General features: G+C 35.8%; 1 protein-coding gene across 1 annotated transcript; it reads left to right on the top strand.

Moving 5' to 3' along the window:
• The first annotated feature begins 5,429 nt into the window (after positions 1–5,429).
• LOC112033519 (CDT1-like protein b) lies at positions 5,430–9,769 on the top strand. Its single transcript, XM_024066292.2, has 7 exons — positions 5,430–6,010; positions 6,110–6,229; positions 6,736–6,970; positions 7,657–8,550; positions 8,888–9,089; positions 9,167–9,257; positions 9,409–9,769. The coding sequence occupies exons 1-7, from the start codon at positions 5,559–5,561 to the stop codon at positions 9,464–9,466; spliced, it is 2,052 nt and encodes a 683-aa protein (XP_023922060.2). The 5' UTR covers positions 5,430–5,558; the 3' UTR covers positions 9,467–9,769.
• Positions 9,770–11,106: the final 1,337 nt, after the last annotated feature.

Here is an 11,106-nt window from a genome sequence, read left to right as displayed (position 1 = left end):
ATGATTAAACTCATGAATGCGTGGTGCTCATGGGGTCTCCACTAGTCCATTGTGACTTCAGATACCATAAAGGCAAATTAAGAAATTTCAAGCTGCCCATCAGATTATTCTCTCACTAAGAAACCCAAAGACACTATATTAAAAAGCCATATTATCATAAAAAAAAAAAGATTAAATACATTAGGTTAAAAAAAATTCAAACTACACAAAATTAGGACATTCTTTTAGTTAAATTGTAACTAAACTCGCATTCCACACCTTGTGTGGCACCCCAAATGCCCATGGTTTTTAGTTTGAAAAAAGCAACTTTAACTCACTAGGTGGAACCTACTCGTTAGAGTGGCTACTATCCATTCTCGTAAAAACCCATGTAAAACAAATTGTTGTCTTCCTCCCCAGTAAAACCAAACGCCACAAGAACCGAAGAAGGTGAGACCTAGTAAAACAAACTGTTGTATGTCTTTCTCCCTATAGAAACCAAACCCCACAAGAACCGAAGAAGTTAAAACCTAGTAAAACCCACATGATGCTCATGTGAGTCTTCTATCCCAAACCTACGTCAATTACTGTTTCTTTCTTCCCAGACAACGACCATTTCTCTCTCCCTACGGTGTGGATTTTCTCAAATCAGTACTCTCTCTCATTTAAGGGTTTGGTGGGTTTCTCGCTTTTGGGTTTTGTGTGTGTTGGGAGAAGATTGCATTGTTGTGGTCTTGTATTCGGAGAAAAGATTAGTGGATTTTGGGAGGATGAAATGGTTGTGGTTTTGGCTAGAGTGTGTGTGTTTGTAGATTTCTTTTTCTTGTATTTGGTAGTTCTATGCTTACTTAGCTGATGCACACACACCATCTGAAAACCAAGAAATGAAAATAAGATCGACAAACTTGAGTTGAGATTAACGCGGATTTGCTGGACCAAGAAAGATGATAGACCTAAAGGCTGGGAGGAATGACAGACCGATAGAGATGAAGAATGAGGCAAGTGTGTGTGTGTGTGTGTTATTGCTTCTAGTGTAGTAAATGAATTCCTAGTGAAGGACTAAAGAGTTGTCGGATCTCATTATTGCTTTTTTGACTTGAGAGAAGTCTTCTTTGTGAGCCGAATTTTTTTTGAAAATAATTATAAAACCCAAATTATATTATTAGTTAACCAAGGTTTGAAACTAATTTGATTTCTAACAAATCGAGTCCAGAGGACTCAATTTTGGGGTTATAAATCAAATATATTGCATTCGATTTTCCCATTGCGACAGCAGCTGAGCTAGACAAGCTGTCCACGTAGACCTGGAAATTGAATTCACTGGACTCGGTTTTTGTACATGAAAATCTAGTCTGTTAGACTCGATTTTTGTTCATAGAAATCGAGTTTACTGGACTCAGTTTTCGTTCATGGAAATCGAGTCTACTGGACTCAATTTACTAGTCTCATCCCACTGCGGATACGGAGTTGGAAATCGAGCCTACTGAATTCGATTTTCATGAATGGTCCCCAGCCCTCCACATGTGGCATGTGGGTCCTAGATGGGACCTATTTTCCTCCTTACCCGTCTCTTCAGCTCTCACATCTTTAGCTCTCAAAATTATTCTCTTCACTTACTCACAATTTTCCTAAGCTCTCACACAACACTCATCTCACAAGTAATGTTTTTACAATATTTTAATTATTTGCTGGGTTTTTTTTAAAAGAAAAATTTAGAACATATTAGGAAATTTTTTTTTTTTGTTAGTGTAAATATTGTGATTAATTTATTTGTTAGTATATTGTGATTAGTTTATTTGCTAGTATATTGTGATTATTTGCTAGTTAAAAAAAAAAAGAATATTATGATTAATTATTGGGAATGTTTAGTACTAAATATTGTGATTAATGTTATTACAACATATTGGGAATATTTTTTTTTGTTAGTGTATATATTGTGATTAAATTATTTGCTAAGTATTTAAAAAAAATTAATATGTGATTATTGGGAATATTTAGTACCAAATATTGTGATTAATTATGTTATTACAACATATGGGAATATTTATTTTGTTTTGTTTGTTAGTGTAAATATTGTGATTAATAATACGCTAAGTTTAAAAAAAAAATTGTTATTAATTATTGGGAATATTTAGTACTAAATATTGAGATCAATTGTTAGGAATATTTAGTACTTTTAGGTCTTTATCATAGGTATGGAATGGATTATGAGTTTGATACCTAAGATAGTATTTGTAGTCTTTTGACCATAAATTATTTCAAGATATATTTGTTTAAGATTTGTAACAGAGATTTCAATGGATAGCTGGTTGGTATAATATTTTTGTTCATCATAACTTATTTGAATGGGTTTTGAAAGTCATGCCCCTAGAATGATTTGGAATTTTAAAAGAATATGAAATTGGTAATGACTATTTTTGTATGTGACCTAAGGTGAATATATGCAAATTTGGTTGAGGTTAGTATTGTTGGCGTTTCATATGCAAAGTTTTGTGATTGATGTTGACTGAGAGTTATAAATTTGTCACTAACACAATTGCACTTGATGATCTATAGGTTGACAATGATCCATATAAATATATACTATGGTGGACCCCTTAGCAATGCCAATGCTTATGATGGATTCCCATTTCAAGGTCCGGATATCCAGTGCTACTATATGATGATATGTCGTAAGCTAAAAACCCTGAATGATTTGAAAATAAAAATTATAGAAGAGTTGCAAGTGAACCTTGCTTTGCATGACATACATATTACTTTCTATTCTCCACATGAAGTCCTCAATCAATGCATTAATTACAGATATATAGCGATAACAGAAGACAAATATGTGAAGATCATGTTTAGCAAGATGCAAAAATGGGAACAAGTAGCAAATTTTGAGTTGTACGACACTTTGGAGCCACATGCGAAAGTCGGCATAGAGGAAATTGTACAAACAACTACATCTCTACATCTGCAACCACATCGTATACACCCTATCGCCAGACTTGTCGGTGAAAATTGTGTCCCCCAGGAGTGCTAAAATATAACATCGTGCATACTGATGCACAACCACCTCTGCTGCAACATTGGGCAACCCTTGGTCAACTTTTTCTAGTAGCCTGTTAATTTGGATCCTTTGTCCTTTAAGCACCACACCATTAGTATCAATTCCAAGCATATTCTGACATTCATCAGCCCATGTGAAGTCAGTTGTTCCAACAATTGCCTCACCATCGATTGGAATCCCCAAAAGAACCTCCACATCAAGTAATGTGATCATTGTCTCACCATGTGACGGTGGAAGGTGTGGGTTTCAAGCCGTCATTGCTCAACAAAGGCCGTTATCAAGTTATAATCAATCTCTCTAGATAGGGTCCTATGCAGCCCCTCTAATTCAACTCTCTTGACAATGTTGAGGATGCAATCATCCACCATCGAGTGTTGTTTTCGGAACTCGTCATTACAACCATGGCATGTTAGTGCTCCTAGATCCTGCACATGATAGAACTATAGTGATAAGATGCAGTATGCCATAACCTTTGTATATATGATTGTAGCTATTGATCTCAAAAAAAATAAAATAAAATAAAATAAAGTGGTTATCAAGGGAAATTAAAATATCATCCAAAAAAAAAAAAAGAAAAAAAGAAAAAAAAAAAAAAAAGAAGCAACAACGGGAGAAAAATAAAAGGATGCAACGCACTTGATACATTTGTTTTTAGTCGTTTATTTTGCTACTTATGCTGTGCATGCTAGTGTAAACATTGCCATAATAGCAATCAAACCCATTACCCACCATGTTTACAACGAATAAATACATCAAAATTTGATTCTCTCTAGCTCTCACAATTCAATTTGGTTCTTAGTCCAATGCTAAAAGACTGAAACAATCAAACCTCTCTAAATCTTATCAATGTTAATGTCTTTAATTATCTAAGTGTAACCTTTATGTAAGGATATGCAACAGTCAACCAATCTAACTCAACCCAACTAATGGGCATGCCTATGCATTCAAAGCTAGTAATACCATTGACAAACTTAGAATTTTAGAAATGGCGAAAAAAAAAATCAACATAATGTAAAAGGATAAGAAGAGAATATTCAGCAGGTGGTTGGTTTTTATTTTACCTCGCCTTCCTAAATAGCACACAATTGATGTTCTTTTAGAAACCTTAACACCGAACCCTCCATGGGACCAGGACCGAACTCATCAAGGATCTCAGCAAGAACGGTAGCCATACTGCACGAAGTTTAGGGAGTCAAGAGTAACATAAGCACATGTTGAAGATAAATTGGCAAGGATCTCAATGTATAGCCTAATTTCTTGCACATACGATAAGTATGACAATCAACCACAAGGAATAAAGATACATATAAAAAACTCAATATCCTACCAAAAACTCAGTATAAGCTAAATTAATTAAACCTTCTACATTTCTCCATTTTCATTCAAATGTGTTCTAAGGAGTTAGAGCAATGATCTGACAAATCAAGAACGTCGCTTATTAAGCTTGCAGAAGCATTCAAAATCCTTTTTCATTTTCTTTACAATATTCTTGACACCCACATGCTGTTGGGGCGTCATAAATAATAGTATAGGAAATTTCAACTATGATTTTAATATAGATGATCATAACAACAACAATAATAGGAAGACTATCACCATATGCAAACATATAGTTCTGTTCACTGTTTGTGTGACAAAATCTATCAAGTACAATGCATGCCAATAGAAAATCATCCATTACCAATAAACCCAAAAAAAACAAATAATCAAAGCAAACCCATATATGATGTATGTAAAGCAAACCCAGAAAAAATGAATAAATCTGGAGCATTAATAAATAAAAAAATTATTTTGATCTAATCAAAGCAAGCAGATTGAGAAGGGGTACCTACCTTAAGATTAAGGTTGAGTCGCGGCACGAGGTTTGAAGAATGATGAGGTTGAGCTGTGGTGTGGCGCAAGGTTTGAAGGAGAGTGAGAGTTTGAAGAGTGAGAGTGAGGGTTTGAAGAGTGAGAGACTGTGAGGACTCGGTGTGTTTGGGTTTGAGTGTATTTGCTGTTGAACGTGTTTGAATTTGAGTGATGTTTTAAGTGGTGATGGTTGAACGAAAACTGAGTCCTTTGGGCTTGAGTTCCATGAACGAAAACTGAGTAGTTTGGGCTCGATTTCCATGAACGAAAACCAAGTCTATTAGACTCGATTTTCAAGCCTATGTGGACACTTTGTCCACCTCAGTTGTTGGCGCAATAGGAAAACCAAGTGCAATATACTCAATTTATAACCTCAAAATTGAGTCCTTCGGACTCGATTTGTTACAAACCAAAATAGTTTCAAACCTTGGCTAACTAGTAATATAGTTTGGGTTTTAAAGTTATTTTCAAGAAAAATCCTTGTGAGCCACATTAGGTGCGTTTTATTACAATTTTGCCACTTAACTCATCTACTGTACTTAAAACCCAAAGAGGTTTCCATTCATTTCCCTGGCAGCGGACAAGACTACTCAAGCTCACGTGCCTGACTCACTAGACCTACTTCCCAAACAGACCCGATAGAAATTGCGGGAAGCAACGGGTCATTTAGGCGGGAATGCAACCACGCACGCCTTGCTCCAGCACAGCTTTCCCTCCAAAGAAAAACCCTACAATACAATACATATATACATCCCCTCTCTCTCTCTCTCTCTCCTTCAATCCACACTACATTTCCTCTCTGTCTCTCTCTCTCGCTGTGATACCAATGGAGCTTTCATCTTCATCAAAATCCAAATCCAAGAAACCCCATTCAAAACACATCAACTCAGCCGACCAGCTGAGCTCCAAAACTCCAGAAAAACAGCCCACACAGCTCCCCCGCAACCGCTTGCGCAACCGCGGCGTCGCCCTCTCCGTCAACGAAGTCAGAAAAGTCGCCGAAACCCTCCGCCCCAACTCCTCCGCCAGAAGGCAGATCCAATCCTGGCCCACCTCCCCAGAAATCCCCGAGCCCCATAAGTCCAAGAAACCGCTCCCCCACCCCCACGCCACTAAGCTACCCGAAAAGTATGAACTTTTTTGGTTTATACGGTGATTTGATTTTATTGGTTTATTTGTTTTAGCTTTTAATTAATGTTTCTGGGTTTTTATTTGTTCTATGTGCAGGTATGAGATTCTTGCTCAGTTTTTTGATAGCTTGGATAGTTCTATTCGGTTGTTGAGGTTGAAGGGTTCCTCATCCTCTTTTACCAATATTTGCCCCAAAATTGAGTGTTTAACTGATAGGTAAATTTTTAATTTTTAATTTTTCTTTTTTGGGTTTTGTTTGGCTTCTAAGAAAGTAAAATTTTGGTTGGGAAATGATTGCATTCTGTGTCTTATAGCGATGATGATTGGTATGAAGTTATGAAATTTGTTGGTTTTGGAGGTGAATTTGGAGCCTTGTTATTAATTTTGATGGATAAGATGTTTCAAATTTGTTCTCTCTTTTTGGTTGCTTAGAAAATAGAACGTTAAACGTCTGTTTGGATTTGGGATAAGCGTGTTTTTAAAATTTAATTCTGGCACTTGAAAACAAAATAGAAACCCATTGCCAAAAAAGTTTTAAGAGGGAAAATGTATTCTCAAAACACAGATTTTTCAGTTTTTTTAGATCAGTTTTCAAAAATTGCTACCACACTGCATATTTGGTATTTCTTAAGCAACTCACCTGATACATTGACTACACTTAGCTATATGAGATTAATGAATCTTATGATTGTTTTGTATGTTAAAAAAAAAAATGTTTTTAGGAGGTTTACACACAGGCACTTGGCTCAATTGAAATTTATTTTGCGTGATGCAATTGAGATAAAGAGGGTACTTGTGTTCGATGAGCGGACGAGCTGTATGAAGCCGGATCTCTATGTTTCCATCAACGTTGATGCAGTGGAAAATGATGGGAAGTTGAAATCTGAAAGCGGGAATATGCATTTGAGGAAGGTGTTACGATCGCGGCTTGCGGATTTTTCAAAATCCTACCCTGAGGTACTCGTGTTCTGTACTTTCTGTATATTACTTGGGATATATCCTTAAATTGTTGTTAGTTCTGTATTCATGATCACATCTAGAACAACATTAGTTGCCAATCATTTACATTTTTTATATGTATATATAAGTTACTTTGATTCTCTGGTTATAATGCCTTCCTAGCCAATTGAAAAGGGGAGTGTGCTTTGGAATATAATGCACAAAAACTGTTGGGCATATATTCTCTCTTTTCTTAGGACATTCTTGCAGTGAGATGCCTCTGTGTCATCTGTTCCCTCCATTCCTGTCTATATATAGTTGTTTTACACTTTATGTATAAACTTTAGTACAAGATTCCATCTGCCACTTGTGGCCACCTAATGAGACTGGGTTAAGATAATACCATAATCTAATATAATTTTGGTTAGGGTCATATTCTATGGTTCCATTATAGAATTGTTCCTTTTTCATACAATTGAAAATCAACTTTATGCTCTAGCTGCTTTTGACGTCTCTTTCACTACAAATGTTAACCATAAAGGTAGCTGTCAGCGTGATATTCACTACCGCTTAAAATTGTAACTAACAATATGGATTTGAGATGAAAAATTATTCAGTTTACTCATATATATTCGATATGAAGATTTCTGGTAGTTTTAAGCAATGCTCTAGACTGCACCTTAAGATTTTTCTTCTGCATGCAGGTGGATGAAATTCCAGAGGAACTGTTGCCTGAACCATTCAATCGTAAAGAGCTAGGCGTCCATTCGAACATGAAAACACCCACCTCATCATTTCCTATTAAGACATCAACTGTTGCACTAACAGCTCTGCAATCAGCAGTATCAGAAACCTGCATTCGGGATGATGAAATTGCAGAAAGAACAGAACTAGATCTGAATTCAAACATAAACAATTCTCCCGACATGTCATTTCCCCTCGGGACATCAATCGAAGCACATAGAAAACAGCAACCAGTGGTAGCATCACATCTCTCTCGATCTTTCCACAAGCGCTTTTCACAGAAAGTCATTAGCCATGAAGTACAGAACTATCCTCCAAACTTATCAAAGACTTATCTCCAATCTTCAGTTCTTCCAGTTCCAGAGTCACCACCTAACAAAAGTTCCTCCAAAAAGAAAAGTAGTTCTGCTGCTGGTACTCCGTCCCCATCAAAACTGTCGTGTGAATCAACCAGCAATGAAAAATGTCTAGCAGTTAATGCTTCCCCTGCTCATTTGCCACAATCTTGCCCACCAGCAACCCCAAGCAAAGAGATAGATGCCGTGAATAATGAGAATGGTTCTCCTGCAGAAATTGCTAATATCCATTCGACTCCTGCAAAACATGTTCTCACTCCAGCTGGGCTAATGAATGTCACGCCCACATTGTATCCACCAAAGAGATGTTATATGAGCCCAGATGATGATTCCACTAGCTCACCAAACAAGTTAATAAGGCGTCCACCCCGTTCAAGATCGTTAAAATTTGACACTCCCATAAAGAATGGAAACATTGGTGATGAAATGGATGACACTGGAGGTGTTTCAGTTGATAATGATGTTTTTGATATTCTTCCTGAGAATATTTTGCAATCGGTAAGCCCCATTGTGAATTCCTTATGCTTTCATCCTTACCGAGCATGGTTCAATGTTCTATTTAAAACAATATACAAGCTATCATTTTTTTTTCTTCTAGTGTTATTTGACTGCAATAACCAACATATAAATTTCATTTTGCTTCAAACGGAAATTAAATCATGGATAGGATATCAATGTATAGTCATTGTGTTTGCATTTATCCTAGCCTTATTAGTTTACAACATGATCATACCTAAATATTTGTTTGGAGATGAACATATTGAACCTGGACAGAGACATAAAAGTTTGTTCTGATTGCATCATTAGAATTTATAACTATGATTTCTTGCTGCAGATAATAGAGAAAGAGAGGAAGGCAGTAGAAGAGAGAAATCCGGCGATCTCACGGGCAAAACGGAGGCGACAAATGATTGCTAGCCTGCCTAAGCTCTTCAACATGATTCACTTCTTATTTCAGTCTATTAAGCGGTCTGTTATCACAAAAGAGGAGCTTATACACAAGATAATTGCAAGCCATTGTGATATTGTTGACAGAAGTAAGCATTTGTACCACACGGATATAATTCCCTTTTCTCTGGGAGCTTTTGGTGATCCTCTTCATTTGTGTTTGCAGGAGAAGTTGAAGAGCAGCTAAACCTCTTAATAGAATTAGTTCCGGAATGGATATCAGAAAAGTTGGCATCTGGAGGGGATTTGCTCTTCTGGTGAGCCTTGTTAATATGTGATATGGTTGTGGATGGATCCATTTTAATTGTTATAGGAAACAAATGGATATTTGTAGAAGATCATAAATTATTCTTCAAGCGACAAAACTTATTCAAATTGTTTGATGTCATTATCTGTTCTTTTTTGCAGTATAAATAAAACGTCAAGTCCTGAGTCATTACGCGCACGGCTTGAAGAAGCAAAGTGAGGAGAAGCATGAAATAGATTTTTGGAAATTACTGTAAGAAGCATGATGAGGAATGGTTTAAAATTGTCTTTGTAAATGTTAATTCTTTGTTGTTAGCTGATGATCGTAGAGCAGATTTTGGAAGTAGACTCAGGAGCTTAAGATGAAGTCTTTGTGAAACATTTTAATTACATGGCAAGATTATTAGAAAGCTTGCTTTTTATATGATCAACTTATTGTCTTAAAGTTAATATATAAAATTTCCTATGTAAGCAGCATCAAAAAGCATTCTAAAAGTCCTTGGGAAGTTTTCCCTTGCGTCAATGTCTTAGTATTTTGTGTTTTTATTGATTGGCACCAGTGTAAGCTAGATGATTCCCTAAAACCTGAGTAAATGCTTATAAGCTGACAAATGTTGTGTATAGCTATGTGAATTGTGATGGCCTAGGTATGCTAGGAGACTAGCATTACGTATGAAAGGGGCGCTATACGTTGCTCCCCCACTGAAGTCCCCGCACAATTTGAGCACCAGCTTTGGAATGGCTATTGTAGTACCATCAATTTATGTCTCAGCAAAGGATGATTTTTTTATTTTTTTGGGCTCATTTGGTACACTTTTTCATAACATTAAAACTTCATTGAATGAGAATAATTAACTACAAACTTTCTCCCTCTATCTGATCCATCAAATTGGCAATTTCTCACAAACTCCATTTTCTTTTTCTAATTTTTATTTCATGTGGTAGTGGACATGTAATTTGATTTGAAGTGGCATAAAAATAATTTTTATATTTGATAGTCAGCCAAATAAGCATTTTCCATCCACCACTTAATTAATGACAATACCATTTTGATTCAGTAACAAAAAGTTAGAGACTAGATTGACACATTTGAAAGGTCATGTACTAAATTGACACACAATGTAAAAGATTAAGAACCAAATACATAATTTACTCAAGTTTCAAATCATCTCAACATTACTTTTAAAAAAGTCACTAGTGAACAAGCACAAGTGCAGAACTACTAATTATTTGTCTATTTTGTATCATGTTGGTAAGAATCATTCACCTTTATAGAATTCATATATACATATGTTACAAAAAACACCTGCTCATTACTCACGCTCATTACTCACATTCACCTAGCATTTATTAAGAGAAAATGAAGTATCATCTCATGATTCTCATCATTATCTCATCATTTAGCAAATAGAAGAGTTAAAATAGAGAAAGATTTAAGAGGGCCTTACAAAGAGAATAATAGAAAGAGAGGTCGTGCCTCCACGTGTGCATGCATACACCGAGAGAGAGAGAGAGAGAGAGAGAGAGAGAGAGAGCCTGTTGCTCTACTCAGATCTGGTGACTGAAGCCTAAAACGATATTGTGCAACTTACCTCTAATGGGTCTCACTTCCTAAGTTGGTTATTCAGTCCTCCTCGTAGGTCGCAAGTGTCTCTACTCAATCTCTTGGTTAGTTTTTTTTTTTTTTTTTTTTTTTTTTTTTTTGGGGATGAATGTATAATGGAATGGTTTTGGAAATCTGCTAGAAATGTGATTAGATTGTAATGAAAATAAAGATGTCTTTTTTTTTTTTTTTGGTTAAAAAAAGAAAGATAATTAAGCTATATATATAAAGTATGAATAGGTATATATCTTTCATTG

Source organism: Quercus suber, unplaced genomic scaffold (genome assembly GCF_002906115.3).
Source record: "Quercus suber isolate HL8 unplaced genomic scaffold, Cork oak 2.0 scaffold_852, whole genome shotgun sequence".
In the NCBI taxonomy this organism is placed as follows: domain Eukaryota; kingdom Viridiplantae; phylum Streptophyta; class Magnoliopsida; order Fagales; family Fagaceae; genus Quercus; species Quercus suber.
The sequence above is the reverse complement of the archived record's forward strand: the minus strand, read 5'-3'. Positions and strand labels throughout refer to the sequence as shown.